The 16,191-nt window shown below is 45.7% G+C and overlaps 1 protein-coding gene across 1 annotated transcript; it reads right to left on the reverse strand.

The window, feature by feature from the left end:
- Positions 1-4,253: 4,253 nt before the first annotated feature.
- LOC308574049 (uncharacterized protein) lies at positions 4,254-6,823 on the reverse strand. Its single transcript, XM_081171507.1, has 3 exons — positions 6,258-6,823; positions 5,677-5,806; positions 4,254-4,819 (listed from the first exon to the last, which is right to left on the reverse strand). Exons 1-2 carry the CDS (start codon positions 6,631-6,633, stop codon positions 5,787-5,789), a joined length of 396 nt encoding a protein of 131 aa, XP_081027633.1. The 5' UTR covers positions 6,634-6,823; the 3' UTR covers positions 4,254-4,819; positions 5,677-5,786.
- Positions 6,824-16,191: the final 9,368 nt, after the last annotated feature.

Genomic DNA, 16,191 nt, shown 5'->3' on the forward strand with positions numbered 1-16,191 from the left:
CCTTTTTGTGTGTGTAGACATTCAAAATTTGATTCAAATGAATTCAGACATCAACATTACACACCTTACACTGGCTTTGTTGTTGCCAGTGGGAGACAGGAGACCATCTTCCAGTTTATGGGGTGGAGCCTTCTGAATATAGAACTGTCAGCAAATATGAGATAGCTGTTTTCCACGTCTCGCGTTTGTGCTGATGCAAGCTAGAAACAGCTCTGTGATCTGCAGGTATAACACGCTGCATTGCCTCAGTGTTTCTTAACAGCTCCCAAGGAGATGCACGCACACACACAAACACATGCACACACAGAAGAACCTTTCGAAAGGCAGGAGAAGGCAGCTGCTCTTTTACAGGTGTAGCTCAGGGAAATCAAGGGGTTTGCCCAGCAGCGTTCAGGATCCATGTTTATGCAGTATCCATTAGTGTATGGTTTCTCAGATAGCCCTTGAGCTGGAATGGGGAATCCCACTGCTGCTCGACTGGTAAAGCTCTAAAAACTTAGAGAATGTTACAGCTGGGCTTTAGTATTTATGAAGGGCTGCCTTGCTTCCAATAGGAACACCTCTTTGGCCTTGAGAAGGAAGAGTGGAGTTGCTTCTGTCAACCCCATCCTACATATTGGCAAACCCACCCATGCTTCCACTCGTTATGAATTTGGAAAGGATGAGAAGGGGTGCTACATGGAATCATAGAATTGTAGAGCTGGAAGGGACTCTAAGGCTCATCTAGTCCAACCCCCATAAATGCAGGAATCTTACCTAAAGCATCCATGACAGATGACCATACAACTTCGACTTAAAAACCTAAGCCTAAATGGAGAACCTTGCATTTGTTCCTGCTGAAATTCACTTGGTTAGTTTTGGCCTAGTTCTCCACTCTGTTAAGCTCACATTGAATCCTGATGTTCACTTCTGAAGCATTAGCTACCCATTTTGCTTCTTCATCCAAGACATTTATAAATATGGACTGGTGACCTTGACCTTAACACCAGGAAAGGTCCTAAAACAGATAAGTAAACAGTTGGTCTGTGAGTACTTAGAAAAAGATTCTGTGATTACTAAGACCCAGCATGGGTTTCTCAAAAACAAGTCATGCTAGCTGAATCTCATCTTCCTTCCTTCCTTCCCTTCCCTTCCCTTCCCTTTTGATGGAGTTACAACCTTGGTGGATCAGGGTAATGCTGTGGATGTAAAGTATCTTGATTTCAGTAAGTCCCCCATGATATTCTTGCAGAGAAGCTGGTAAAATGTGGGCTGGATGAGGTAACTGTAAGGTGGCTTTGCAGCTGGGTGACTGACAGAACCCAAAGAGTGCTGACTAATGGTTCCTCATCATCCTGGAAAAAAGTGACACAAGTGTGGTGTGGCACAGGGTTCTGTCATGGGCCTGTTGTTGTTCAATTATTTATAAACAACTTGGATTAAGGAATTGATGGGTCACCAATGACTTTTGATCCATCTGCCCCTTCTCAGGAGGGACCAGCCCACCCATGAAGCAAGACAAGGTGTCTGCCTTAAGCAGCAGGATCCACCCATGTTCCTGATGTAGGTCTTTATTCCTCCTTTTCCCCTGATGTATATCTTCACTCACCCATTCTTCCCTGGCCAGGGAATTTAAGCCATTTTTGTGCTTAGCCTTGGTTGCTAAATTTTCTTGGGTCAGCCCTGTCCTCAGTCTCCTCACTATGGCAACCTGGAAGTGACATAACTAGAAGAAAACCTGTCCCCAACTTCTGCCCTGGCTTTAGAGAACTAGCCGGGCTTCCAATGTGGTGGAGGGTCCCCCATTCTGCGTCTCCCCAGCCCCTCATTAGGATTGTGCTGCCCCCATTCATTTACTGGCAGACAATGAGCAATTTAGCTTTGCAACTGCCATAAGTGAAATCTGGAAATATTGCTACAGATCTGCAGTAACAAAGTTTGGAGGTGCAAGGGCACCCCAAATGGCTAGAGTGAGCAAGCTATTAATAAATGGTAGGATTTAGAAATATTTGGAGTATGGAAGGGGAGATGCCAGGACAGTCAAAAAACACAGGCTAAGCTTCTTTTCCAGGCCAGGGCCTCACCTGGGATAGAAATCCTTAAGACAGGTATGTCCAAAGTGCATTTTGGGGGTCTAATCTGCTCCGCCAGTTAGTTTAATCTGGCAGTTAATTTCCTGTGGTAAAATCCTTTTAAAAAACCCTCAACAACATCAAATAAAAAAAAAAGGTCAACAACTTTGGTTGGCCCTCACGGCCCTTCAATTCATCAAATCTGGCCCTCTTTGCAAAAAGTTTGAACACCCTGCCTTAAGAGAAACAAAAGGTGCTGGAAGCAAGTCATTAACCCATCAATGGAAACTGTGAACCAGGCAGGAGGTTCTGCCAGTGAGGGAAGGAGGTTGCCAAGGTGACGGGGGCATGATGTCACACAGGAAAAATGTGGTCCTTTTTTAAAAAGGACTGGATGGGGGGTGGCAAACAGACAGATGGGGAGGAGTTACTTAGAGCAGGGGGGTTGAGGAAGTGGAAAGGAAGCAAGCAGACCTCCATGAGCTACTCTGAAGGCCAGAACCATCTTAGCAGGCTGGTACAGAGGCACGGAGATAGCGGTCAGGATGCCTTGGGAATCCAGAGTTGCACTGCTGAGGGAACAAGCCCCTCTCTCCAAAGTACACCCAGGTGTAAATACATGTACAGACAATAAACCATATTTCTTGAAGCCACTGGTCTCTTCTGTACCTTGCTTTCCCACCCAAAGCACAGCCCTATGTGAAAACCTCCTGGAACCACCTGGAATATTGCTTCCACTCAGCAGAGATTGGGGTGGCTTGCAACCTTTGCAACAATAGGTAATCAACCTTGTTCATTCTTTTTTTAAAAAAAAAATATTTATACTTTTCAAGTTTATACATTTCACTGATTGTACAATCATTTTGACATTTCTAAAACTTGACTTCCTTCCCCCTCTTTCTGCGGTTCCTTATATTTATTTTTAATATCTTCTGCATATCCTAATTAACTTAATTTGCTCATTTATTCATCTTCTTTAAATATATATTCTCATGAAACTGCAGGTTATTACAATAATCCTGGCAGTGTTTTTATCTGTTTACAATTTATCTGTAAATATTCAATAAACCTTTTCCATTTTTTAATAAAAAGTTTGTTATCTTGATTTCTTACTCTTCCAGTAAGTTTCGCCATTTCTGCATATTCCATTAAGTTTTTGTATCCATTCTTCCTTTGCTGGGACTTCGCTTCTTTCCATTTTGGGGTGAGTAGCATTCTTGCTGCTGTAGTAGCATACATAAATAAATTTCTATACAGTTTACGTAGTGCTGCCCCTATAATTCCCCAAGGAAAAGCTTCTTGTTTCTTTGTTTGTTTTTTACAAAGGTTATTTTGCTCTGGTCAGACCTCACCTGGAGTACTGTGTCCAGTTCTGGGCACCACAATTCAAGAAGGACACTGACAAACTGGAACGTGTCCAGAGGAGGGCAACCAAAATGGTCCAAGGCCTGGAAACGATGCCTTATGAGGAACGGCTAAGGGAGCTGGGCATGTTTAGCCTGGAGAAGAGGAGGTTAAGGGGTTATATGATAGCCATGTTCAAATATGTAAAAGGATGTCACATAGAGGAGGGAGAAAGGTTGTTTTCTGCTGCTCCAGAGAAGCGGACACGGAGCAATGGATCCAAACTACAAGAAAGAAGATTCCACCTAAACATTAGGAAGAACTTCCTGACAGTAAGAGCTGTTTGACAGTGGAATTTGCTGCCAAGGAGTGTGGTGGAGTCTCCTACTTTGGAGGTCTTTAAGCAGAGGCTTGACAACCATATGTCAGGACTGCTCCTCTGGTGTTTCCTGCTTGGCAGGGGGTTGGACTTGATGGCCCTTGTGGTCTCTTCCAACTCTATGATTCTATCCTTTTCAATTCATTATATATCATTTCCCCGTAAGCTTTAACCTTACTACAAGACCACCACATATGCTAAAAAGAACCTTCTTTCTCTTTACATTTCCAACACTTGTTTGATTTAGATTTATACCTTTTTATAGTAAGAGAACCCACACAAGTGACACTGACACAAATGCCCCCCACATACACTACGTAGAAGAATAGAAGCATTCCCACCCCACCCCACTCACCATTGCCACCCCCTCTTGCCCCTTTTTATTCCTAACCTAACACTGTATGTAACACTAATGTCTCACAACAAATGAAGCTGATCTGTGGAAAGCGCAACTTGAAAAATGAGACAATGCACATATGTTTTGAAACTAATAATTCTTTAATGACAAATATATATATTTTTGAAAAGAAATGAAGCAAAGTGAGAAGGACCCTGAAACCTATTCAGAAAAAGCTGCCCTGCCCGTGGGAAGGTAGATAGGGGAGACCTGGCACACCTAACCCCAATAAAGAGAACCCCCCAAAGATAAAATCCTACGAGATCCAAAAGGAAGCCAAAAAGATAGAGAAAGGGGGCATCCGAGGGAACAAAATCACCTTGGAGGAAAGGCCTAAAAAAACCACCCTGAAGTCAAACCTCCAGTCCACCCCATCAGGGGATGAAAGACACACGGAGCCTCCGGAGGAAAGGAGAACATCGAGCCAGGGGATGACATGCTCCTGAATGTCATTTCTGAGTGCTTGGAGCAATCGTGGTACTCTTGGCCACTTTCACAGTTCAGCCCCTCTGCAAAGGAGGGGTGGGCGTTGTAGAGGTGGCAGTCGTCGTAGCACCAGACTCCTTGATATACATCTGCCCATTTCCGGTTCTTGGGCTCCTGCTGTCTGTCCTTGGCTGAGAAAGGCATCATAGGAAAGCGAATCGCCTGTGAGGAAGAGAACAAACTCCAGTCAAAGTCAGACCAACTTTGCACCTATGTGCCAATCCCTCCCTTGCCAATTTGTAAGGCAACAGAGGGGAAAAGCCTCCACACCATGGAGGCAAAGGAAACTGTTGACCTCATTTTTCCTCTGCTACAGCGTCACCTATATAATGGCCAGGAAGGCTAGTTTAGTCACTTTGAACTGTAAGGGAGGGAGGGGGAAGCTGGACCATGTTGCACTCCCAATAACATCACCAGGGGGTGCAACAGAGTCACCCAAGGTCTATTACCCTTTGTAGTAAAAAAAAGGGGGGGAGAGGCTTGTAGCAACACCTTGGGTCGCAGATTCCAAAGCAGCAGCAGCAGCTGTAATACCCCCCCCCCGCAAAGTGTGACAAAGAAGGTTAAAATGGTCTTTAAAGGGTGTCACACAAAAAACCATCCTCCCCACCCCTGCCCCCACCCCTGAAGGGCCTCACCCTCCTTGCCTACTTCAGCTGCCCAAACACTTTCACAAGTCTGGGGGGAGTCACGCTGCCTGCTGCTTCTCCCCAGCCCTGCGATTCCATGCCACAGCCACCCTTCCTCCCTAGAGGGGGGTGGAGGATGGCTATGGAAGGAGACCTAGACACAGTCCCAGTCCGGCAGGAAGCTTCTCACATGTGCACTAGGTGACTCTTGCACCACTGTCTTGCCATGAGATTTGAACCCGGGCCCCTCTCTGTCTAGTCCAACACTCTAACCGTCCCACACCATCCTGCCTCTCCCACCTTCCCAAGGAGAGGACCCGGGAGATGGCAGTGAAATAGAAAGCGGTGGTCGGAGCAGAAGGACTTGAATGAAGAAGGAGAGCCAATTACCCAAGGAGCTCAGCAGGTGAAGGTGGTCATTTCCCAGCCAGAATTCCATCAGCTGGCTTCCAAAAGCTCTCTTCCAAGAATCCCAGTCCTGGTCAAAATCCACAGAGCCATCACTCCGCCTTGGGAACACCTGCAAGGACATGATGACAAGGTATCTTTTAGGCCTTCATTTGAGTCTTTTACATTTCATTGAATACAACCGTACATTCTTTCCTTGACTTCCCTTCCACCTTCCATGGTTCTATATTTTTCTCCATTAAGATTGCCTGTTTTAATTTCCCCATATATTCCCATTTCTCCCTTCCCACTATATCTAGCATACTTTACACTACTGAATTTACAATCACCCTGCTAACGTTTTAACCCGATTAACAAACAATGGTGGAAATCTGCGGGGGCCCACACCACCAGGGAACCTGGTGGGGTTTCCCACTTGGCGTGGTCAACTGGCTCCAAAACTCCTTGGGTGATCACCTTGTCCAGTTGTTCGTCCACCTTAGCCTTGAGAACAAAGGGAACCCGGCGTGGCTTTAGCTTGATGGGGGCGACTTGTGGATCAAGGCTAAAGGAGATGGGCGTACCTGTATATTGACCCAAAGTGCCGTCAAAAACCTTGGCAAAGTCTTTGACCAGACCCTCAGTCTCTGCGTTAGAGATGCAGTTGATGCCAGTGACTTCCAGGCCGAGGGCATCAGACCAGTCTAGCCCTAGGAGGCTTGGCCGCTGACCTTCGACCACCACCAGTCGGAGCAGGCCCGAAAAATCCTTGAAGGCGATCCAGAACCGGCCAACGCCTACCACGTGTACGCGGTGAGAGTTGAGTTGCCTTTTGGACACTCTGGGTACCAGACTTTTGATGGTGCTCCAAGACACGATGGACAGGGCAGATCCAGTGTCGATCTCCATGTCACATGGAGCTCCTTCAATGAGCACAGTGACGTTCAGCTTGCGTCGCATAGGCGAGTCAGTTTGGCCAATTATGGTTCCAGACGGGCAGTGGCAGTTGGTGAGAGCGAAACAGCTCTCCTTGGCGGACTGGAGTGAAGACTTGGACTTGCGAGTCGGTGAAGGGGGGGTGTCAGACGGAGCCGATCGGCAGACCTTAACGATGTGGCCCCTTCTGGAACACTTCCGACAGATGGCGTCTCTGAATCGACACTGAATAGTTGCCTCCGCAGCCGGCACATTCCGATTGGCCCTTGGATGTCTTTTGGAACTCCCGCTTTGTCTGGTGCACGTCATCGTCTTCACTGGAGGATGCCTCATCACTGCTGGCCTCTTCATGATGCACTGGGACTGGCTTCCTAGCAAGACGCGGGCCTTGCGGATCAGCAGCTTCTCAATGGTGCCCTGATAGATCAAATCGTCTGCGGGGTCTGGGACATCCGTCTGCAACGGTGTCTCCTCGCCAAGCCAGACCTCACGCTGCAGAAAGCCATTGAGAAGGCTAAGGAAGATAAAATTATCCTCCTGGGTGATTTTAATGCAAGAGTTGGGTGAGATTTCAATCTGTTGCCTGGGATTATTGGGGAAGAAGGAAATGGCAACAGCAACTGGAACGGAATCTTACTTTTAACGATATGTGCAGCACACAACCAGACACTCTTTCAACAAAAAAATAAATTTAAAACTTCATGGAGGCATCCTCGGTCAAACCACTGGCACCTCTTAGACTATGTTATTGTCTGTGCTAAAGATCGCCGTCCTGTGTTCCTTCCCAGAGCTATGACGAGTGCCAACGACTGCTGGACAGATCACCAACTAATAAGCGCCACGATGGCTATCAAGATTATACCTCAACACAGACTTCAAGGAAGGAAACCAAGGTGCAAAATGAACACTCAAGCCCTTCAAGATCCCATTAAGCAAGATTGCTTCCAAACGACTCTTAAGGCCCACCTGCTTTCAGAATTCCCTGATAACATTGAGGAACACTGGACCAAGCTAAAAACATCCATTATTACAGCCTGTGAACAAACTATTGGATACCAAACCAAGAAACACCAGGACTGGTTTGATGAGAATGACAGCGAGATTGAGTGCATAATTGACAAGAAAAGGAAGCCCTTTCAGAACTGGCAAAGAGGTAGAAACTCATCAGTTCTAACAAATGACTTTTGTTGGAAAGTTTGAAAGAGCATTAGGAAGATCAGGCAACAAGGCCAATATCCCCTGAAACAGCCTGCTTTGGGTGTCTTTATAATAAAAAATATTAAGGATATTATAGTTTTTTAAAACAACAACAACATGGTGCTTTGTATGTTTTATTTTTGCCTTTTTAGATTTAGAGAGAGAGAGAGAGAGAGAGAGAGAGAGAGAGAGAGAGAAGGAGGGCGGGAGTGACTGTTTAGATATCAAGTGATAAATATATGAAACAAATAAATAACACTCATTAATAATGCTACCATCTACATGTCATATGAATCATCCCTTCAGATTCCCTAAATACCTTTAAAAGGTTGGGGTACTTTGCTGGTTCTTGATTTTTATTATTATTATTATTATTATTATTATTATTATTATTATTATTTATTTGTACCCCGTCCATCTGGCTGGGTTTCCCCAGCCACTTTGGGCGGCTTCCACAGAGACCAAAAATACACTAAAATGTCACACATTAAAAACTTCCCTGAACAGGGCTGCCTTAAGACGTCTTCTGAATGTCAGGTAGTTGTTTATCGCTTTGACATCTGATGGGAGAGCGTTCCACAGGGCGGGCGCCACTACTGAGAAGGCCCTCTGCCTGGTTCCCTGTAGCTTTGCTTCTCACAATGAGGGAACCGCCAGAAGGCCCTCGGCGCTGGACCTCAGTGTCCGGGCAGAACAATGGGGGTGGAGATGCTCCTTCAGGTATACTGGGCCGAGGTCATATTTTCTAATCTTAAATCCATGCTTCCTCAACCTCAGCCCTCCAGATGTTTTTGGCCTACAACTCCCATGATCCCTAGCTAGCAGGACCAGTGGTCAGGGAATTGTAGTCTCAAAACATCTGGAGGGCCGAGGTTGAGGAAGCCTGTCTTAAACCATAGCATGCTGTAAATTTTATATCCATATTTCATCTAGAACTCCCAGCAGGGAGGAAGGCCCATAGCTAAGTGGTGGAGCATCTACTTTGCATATAGAAGATCCCACGTTTCATCCCTGACATCTCTCCGCAGAGCTGGTAGAATCCCGCCTGGAATCCTAGGGAGCTGCTGCCAGTCAGAGTAGACTATACAAAGCTAGATAGGCCAATGATCTGACTTGGTGCAAGGCAGCATTCTATGCTCCTGTGTCAGATGGGCAAAAGGTCCAATCTTTTCATGAGTCTGCTTCGTATGGTCCCATGCAGTCTTTCTCTTATGCAGTCGAAGGATGGCTTTCTAACCCTGACATGGTCTGGATTTAATGGCTTGACCTTGGGAAGGCTTCAGCAGCAACTCTCCTTCCCCCAGCACTGCTTCTGCGTCTCCTTTTATGCACATTTTACAGGTTGCACATATATTTGGATATATAGCATCTAAATGGAGGGGGAGGACAGAGAGTGCATGTGGGGAAGGAGAGAGAAAGGGAGGGGGGAAAGTCCCTTTTATATCTGCGGGCTGCCTTCAGCAGCAGCAGCATTCCTAAATAGAAGAGGTTAAATATATTACTGCCATTACACTCTACAAGGAACACATTCCATAAAAACCAAGGTGCTGTAAATTATACAAATATGATGCTAACAAGGCAGGAAATGCACTGCTAATGAGGTCAGTGATAGAACTCCTGCAGTTCTGCAAATCATGTGCCAACCCAGCGCAGGAGGGGTACAAGCAGGCCTGGGTCAGCATTTTCTGAGCTGCATTCGCAGCCTGCTGTTTAGAGAATAGTTATACAGGTAGATAAAAAAATCTCCCCCCACCTTCTCTCCTTATTTATGTGTCAAATAACCAAGGCACCAGACGAGCCCGCTTTGCATTAATGTACTTTGCTATTATGCCTATTGTTCTGCAGTGCGGGGTAGGGAATTAGTCACTGCAATGTGCAAATATTGGTTACACTTTGGAAGCAAGCTTGCTTTTGTGTTCCTATCAAGCTTCCTCCTTGGAGGTATTAAACATGCTGCCATCAGAAAGGTTGTGTGTTGGGCTCTCGCTTTTTTTTAAATATATCTTTCTGGTTTAAACACAAAACGCACACACATATATTTGCTGAAGCTTTAGAAAACATCAGACAGCTATCCACTCAGCTGATGAGTTTCTAGCAGCCTTCCTCTGCAAGGCAAGCAAGGGAGACAAAGGGCAAAACAGAAGAAGCTGCCTTATGCCAACCATGTTGTCCATCTAGTTCAGTACTGCCTGCACTGGCTGGCAGCAGCTTTCCAGGGTTTCAGGCAGGAGTCTTTCCCAGACCTAGAGCTGGGATGCATGCCTTAGTTACATCCTAGTTGGACTACTGCAATACACTCTATGTGGAGCTGCCTTGGAAAAGTGTTCAGAAGCTTCAGCTGGTCCAGAATGCTCCCACCGGACTGCTGACTGGGACCAGTTACAGGGATTATGTTACACCCCTGATAAAACAACGGATCCATTTCCAGGCACAATTCAAAGTGCTGGTTATGGCCTATAAATCCTTCCTATTTCTAAGATAAAGTTCAGAGAGGGCGCTGTGCCCAAGTAATACTCAAAGTAAACCTATTGAATAAAAGGGGCTTAAGTTAGTCATGCTCAATGAATCTGCCTGGGCCTACTCTGAGAAAGGCTAACATAGGCACTGGGCAGCCCTTCATTTGATGGGCTGCTGGAGGACAGTCCTCTGTTTGAATCAAGACATTTTTGCACAAAATAGCGCTCTTCTCCCCTGCCAGGGAAGGAGGGGTGAGTGAGATCTGCATCAGGAACAAGGGGGTGTCAAATCAACCGTATTCGGCAGCTGAAGTGAGATTCTGAGGCTGCTGCAGGGAGGGAAGGGTCCCACTCTTAATCACACCAGGCAGGAGCACAGCCAGGATTCTGCAGAGGGCAGATATATTACAGTATTTTAATATTTTTTTGGAAGCCGCCCAGAGTGGCTGGGGAAGCCCAGCCAGATGGGTGGGGTATAAATAAATTATTATTATTATTATTATTATTATTATTATTATTATTATTATTATTGTGTGGGGATACCAGCAGCACCTCCTATTTGCCAACAGGCCATTGTAGAGGCAGCAGTGAAGGGGCCTCCAAGGAGTGTGCCACAGCCATTTCTGCTAGTGCAGCAGCAGCAGGCAATGCATTTCTTGGAGGCCAGATCTGCTGCCTCTGTGAATCCTGCAGCTCAAGGTGATCGGTTCACCTTGCCTTATACCCATAAGGCAAGGCCAGCCCTGTCATGTGTCAAAGACACATGAGAGCAGAAGCAGCAAAGCAGGCTGGGAAGTGCTGGGATTGCACAGTCATTTTGAAGGAGCATATTACAATATAATTGTTCTATTATTGAAGGACATGCTCCCACATTGGCTCCCAGTACGTTTCCGAGCACAGTTCAAAGTGTTGGTGCTGACCTTTAAAGCCCTGAAACGGCCTCGGTCCAGTATACCTGAAGGAGCGTCTCCACCCCCATCGTTCTGCCCGGACACTGAGGTCCAGCACCGAGGGCCTTCTGGCGGTTCCCTCGCTGCGAGAAGCCAAGTTACAGGGAACCAGGCAGAGGGCCTTCTCGGTAGTGGCACCTTCCCTGTGGAACACCCTCCCACCAGATGTCAAAGAGAACAACAACTACCAGACTTTTAGAAGACATCTGAAGGCAGCCCTGTTCAGGGAAGTTTTTAATATGTGACATTTTAGTGTATTTTTCATCTTTGTTGGAAGCCGCCCAGAGTGGCTGGGGAAACCCAGCCAGATGGGCGGGGTACAAATAATAAATTATTATTATTATTATTATTATTATTATTATTATTATTATTATTATTAAATGTTAGATTGCAAATGGGCCCCTCAGAATGTCTAGCCTGGGCAGATAAAGATAAAGAACAAGGATTTATTGTCACACCAGGATGAGGGAGGTTGCAGGAAGGAGGGAGAGAAGACCAAGACCTTATATGGTAATATAGGAACTTATTATAAGTTTTGATTTCCCAGAAATCAGGTGACTTACAAGAAATCAGGTGACCCGCAAGAGATCAGGTGGTATTCTATTTTGCAAATCTATATAAAGGGGCGCACCCTGACTACTGTGTACAGGTTGCGTACTGATCACCCTGTGCCTTTGTTCTGCATATGCACTTCAAATAAAAATCCTGTTAATAACCTGCAAGAGCGTTTTGCCGCTTTGTGTGAATCTGTGCTTCAGGGACCCAAATAGCAAATATGTGTGGTCCTTCAATTTGGGCCTACTAAAGTTATTCAGGCCAAAGTGCTAACTGTTGAATCACTCTCACATGTGACTTAGCAGCCATTTTCTCTCTGTGTTCGTGAGCAGTATGTAATCTCAGTCAAACTGTTTGGAACCATGTTGTTTATGAAGAAGTTTATTTTAACTCAGTAAAGCTCTTATTCTTTTAAACCCTGCATTATTAATTTACGCTGCGCGTCAGGCCACGAGTCCAAAGATGAAGAGCCAAATGTGGAGAGAGCAGGAGAGCCCTTGTAGTTGTCCATCAACAATGAGCACCTGAAGAGGCTGAGGAGGCAGAACTGCCACCCGGTCACAGTCTTTCCCACTAGGAAGAGATGTGTTGTCCTTCTAATTAAAGGTAAAGGGACCCCTGACCATTAGGTCCAGTCGTGGCTGACTGTGGGTTTGCGGTGCTCATCTCGCTTTACTGGCCGAGGGAGCAGCTTCCGGTTCATGTGGCCAGCATGACTGAGCCGCTTCTGGCGAACCAGAGCAGTGCACGGAAACACCGTTTACCTTCCTGCTGGAGTGGTACCTATTTATCTACTTGCACTTTGACGTGCTTTCGAACTGCTAGGTTGGCAGGAGCAGGGACCGAGCAACGGGAGCTCACCCCGTCGTGGGGATTCAAACCGCCGACCTGATCAGCAAGCCCTAGGCTCTGTGGTTTAACCCACAGCACCACCCGCGTCCCGTTGTCCTTCTAATTAAATCATAGTAATTTAACTTCTAAATTTGCATCCAGGCATATCAATTAGGATGGACCAATTTTATGCATATCTTTGTCACCCCTTTTATCCTTTTTGGGGTGATGTGTAAGTGCCCCTCCTCAGCCTAAACATGCAGCAGAATATGGCAGGAGTAGAGTGGGGTACCGTTTCAGCCTGCTATTTATTAGAAAGTCTGCATTTCTGGTCCCAATCTCTGGAAAATCCAGTGACTCCTCATCACGCCCCTGTGTTTTGCCTTTCAGTGTTAACAGGCTAACATTTTGCTAGTGGAAAAATTAGGTGACTTTAGACTCCAGGCTTAAATGTCTTATGGTGGAACTTCTGGACTCAATGGGCCAAACACACCTTGATTGTCTTCTTAGATAGAAAAGTGCATTACCTGACTCATTTCAAGTGGTCTTACAGATACCCACCCAGACCATTTAGATGGCAATATGTGTTACTTTAAAATGTGGCAAGCCAGCCCTGCTGCTTTGGGGTGGCCTCCTGCTCTTTCTGCTTAGTGGGCCCTGGACATCTGCCCCAAAGTCTTACCCAGATGCCACCACTACATTTTGTTAGTGTGAATTGCAAGAGCGGTCGTTCACCAAGATTTAGCATTCTGGAATTCTGTTCCGGCAACGATACACACAGACTTGTATGCCCTGGAAAGATATATGTTGGCACAAAACCACAATATTTGAATCTTATTATTGACACTAGCTGACCAGAAGGAAGGAGACCTTTTAAAAAAACTTTTTTCCACTACAATAGACCAATGCACTAACCAGCATTACTTTTACCCATCTTTCATTTCAGATAGAGCCACCCATTTTCATATACATATTCTCTTTTCAGAGATCAAATTAATCACATGAATATCCAATGGAAAGATAGTTGCACTTCAGATATTGTCAGACTCCAAATCTCATCAGCCCCAGTCAGAATGGGGAGTGATCAGGGAAGATGGGAGTTGTAGTCCAACAACTTCCATCCAGTTTTTAGACTCAACACATACCAAAAATAGGAACCTTTCTTTCATCGAGAAATCATGCTTAACGTGAGGGTGCACAGAAGACCAGCAGCTCTAATTTGGATAAACTTTTTTGCCCATTTTACACAATTTCCATGCTTCTTTCAAAATGCTTATTATTATTATATGAATGGCATACTTGTGACCTTCCAGATGCGGTTGGACTGCAGCTTCCATCACCCCTGACCATTGAGCATGCCAGTCTTGGGTTGTTGTGAGTTGGGAATACAACAACTCCTAGAAGGCAACAGTTTCCCCATTCCTGCCTCAAGAAGTGGCACATGGAGGCATTTCCATTGCGAAGCAGTTGGAATTGTGCAGCTTTTATTTAAAAAAATACTAATTCCAGCTGTGTACAAGGGATATAATTTTCTTCTAAGTACCCCAGTAGAATGGTATTTGGGTTCAAGGTGATTGTATGTATGTATAACTAAGAGCTGTTGACCTGGACTGGCATGACCACCAAATATGTATGTGAATATGTTCTGGTGTTGTCACACATCTTCCAGAATGCCACATCCTGCTTCAAAATTATAATTGTGGAATGGCATGCACACTGACAACTCTCCTATCAGATTTCTAAGACACCCCCCCCCAACACACACACAAACATCATGTAAGCAACCAGTCAACCCAGCCACCATGTTCCATAATCCACCACTGAGGGGCAGAAATATATCCCCTGACCATCCCAGTGCAGCCTAGTGCCCATTGGGCCTGGTGGGGTGGAAGGAGTGAGAGTAGCTCAGTCAGTAGAGCATGGGACTCTTAATATCATGTCCCATGTTGGGCAAACTATTCCTCCATTGCACGGAATTGGACAAGATTACCTTTGTGGTCCCATCCAGCTGTACAGCTCTATGATTCTACGAAGGTAGAGAGCCCAACAATAGGTGGAGCCAGAGCCAATGACAGGCAGAGCCAACTCATTCTGGATTTGTCTCCCCACTGCTCCCTGCTGAGTTCTACAAAGGCAACATTGAGACAAAGGAAGCTGACTGCCAGGCTATCCCCTGAACTGGTTCCAAGTAGGAAGGAAAGTAGACTGAGTGAGGGCGCATGTGCTCTCATGGGTGAGGCTGAACTGGCCCATCTATTCCAGGAAACTGAGGGTGACTGTCTAGTTGCTGTGAGGACACCTCTGGGATGACTACAGAACTCTTGTTGTTTTTAAAAAGCAAAAACTGAGGAAGATGTCCTCCTCGGTGGCTTTTCCACTGCAAACTGTGGCACGTAGAAAAGTATTTCATATTTAATAAGCATGATATTTATTTTAACTAACCAGCCGCTAATTATGAAAACACACTTTAGAAGCTGAGCAATTACGCAGTAATATTTTGCACAGTTGCTAAGCTTCCCATACACATGTCCCTAATAGTCAACATATTAATTGTAGGCACTCCTCCATTACACAGAAATGCAGCTATTACATGGAGACTTTCCAGGGAATTTATATTCTGTAGCTAGGCAAAAATGGGGGACACTTGATGGAGCGTTTTCCCTAAGATCTGCTACGGGGAATCCTTGCAGGACATCGCCTAAGCAGCATGCCTTTTTGACATTCATGCCTTGTTAATAACCAGTGGATTTTGCAGAACCCAGCAGCACCCAAAGTATTATCAGAAATAATATGAGTGATTGTATGAAATTCATAGATATCATAGAATCATAGTGTTAGAAGGGATCTCAAAGGTCCAACCTAGTCCAGCCTCTAGGTGATGCTGGAATTCCTCTTCTACATCATGTTGGGCAAAAGATTCCTGCATTGCAGGGGATTGGACTAGATGAGCTTCGTGGTACCTCCTAACTCTACAGTTCTATGATTCTATGATCACCCTTGGTGTCCATTCCATGTTTTGTTGAAATCCTCTAACAAAGAAGAATCCACCACCTCCCACGGCCACAGTCAGGAAGTTTTCCCTAATTTACTGCAACAAGATGGGACTTAGCCAAGTCTATGGAGGAAAATGAGATAAGGAAAGCCCTGCCAGATTATCCCAAAGGCCAGCATCCTGTCCTCACAGTGGCCAACCAGATGTTCATGGGAAGCCTGTAAGCAGAACTTGAGTGCAACAGCATGCTGCCTACCTGTGATCCCCAGAAACTGGTTTTCAAAGGAATACTGCCTCTGATAGTGGAGGTAGAACATAGCCATTAGGGCTAGCAACCATGGACAGAGTGAGTCTTTCCATTGCTATTAACCCAGAAAGCTGTGGGGATCCTCCAGGTTCAAAGATGGTAAACCTCTGAGTATCAGCTGCTAGGAGGCAACAAAACGGTGGGCTATTACCTTCATGCTCAGCTGGTAGGCTTCTCAGAAGCTTCTGGCTGGCCAAGGTACGACTCACAAAGCACTGCTGGGCTAGATAGACCATTGGTCCTATTTAGCAGGGCTCCTTCTTGTGTTGTTAGAAGAACACATGGCCACCAAGA

This window comes from Podarcis bocagei (assembly GCF_964188305.1).
Source record: "Podarcis bocagei genome assembly, chromosome: 15".
NCBI lineage: Eukaryota > Metazoa > Chordata > Lepidosauria > Squamata > Lacertidae > Podarcis > Podarcis bocagei.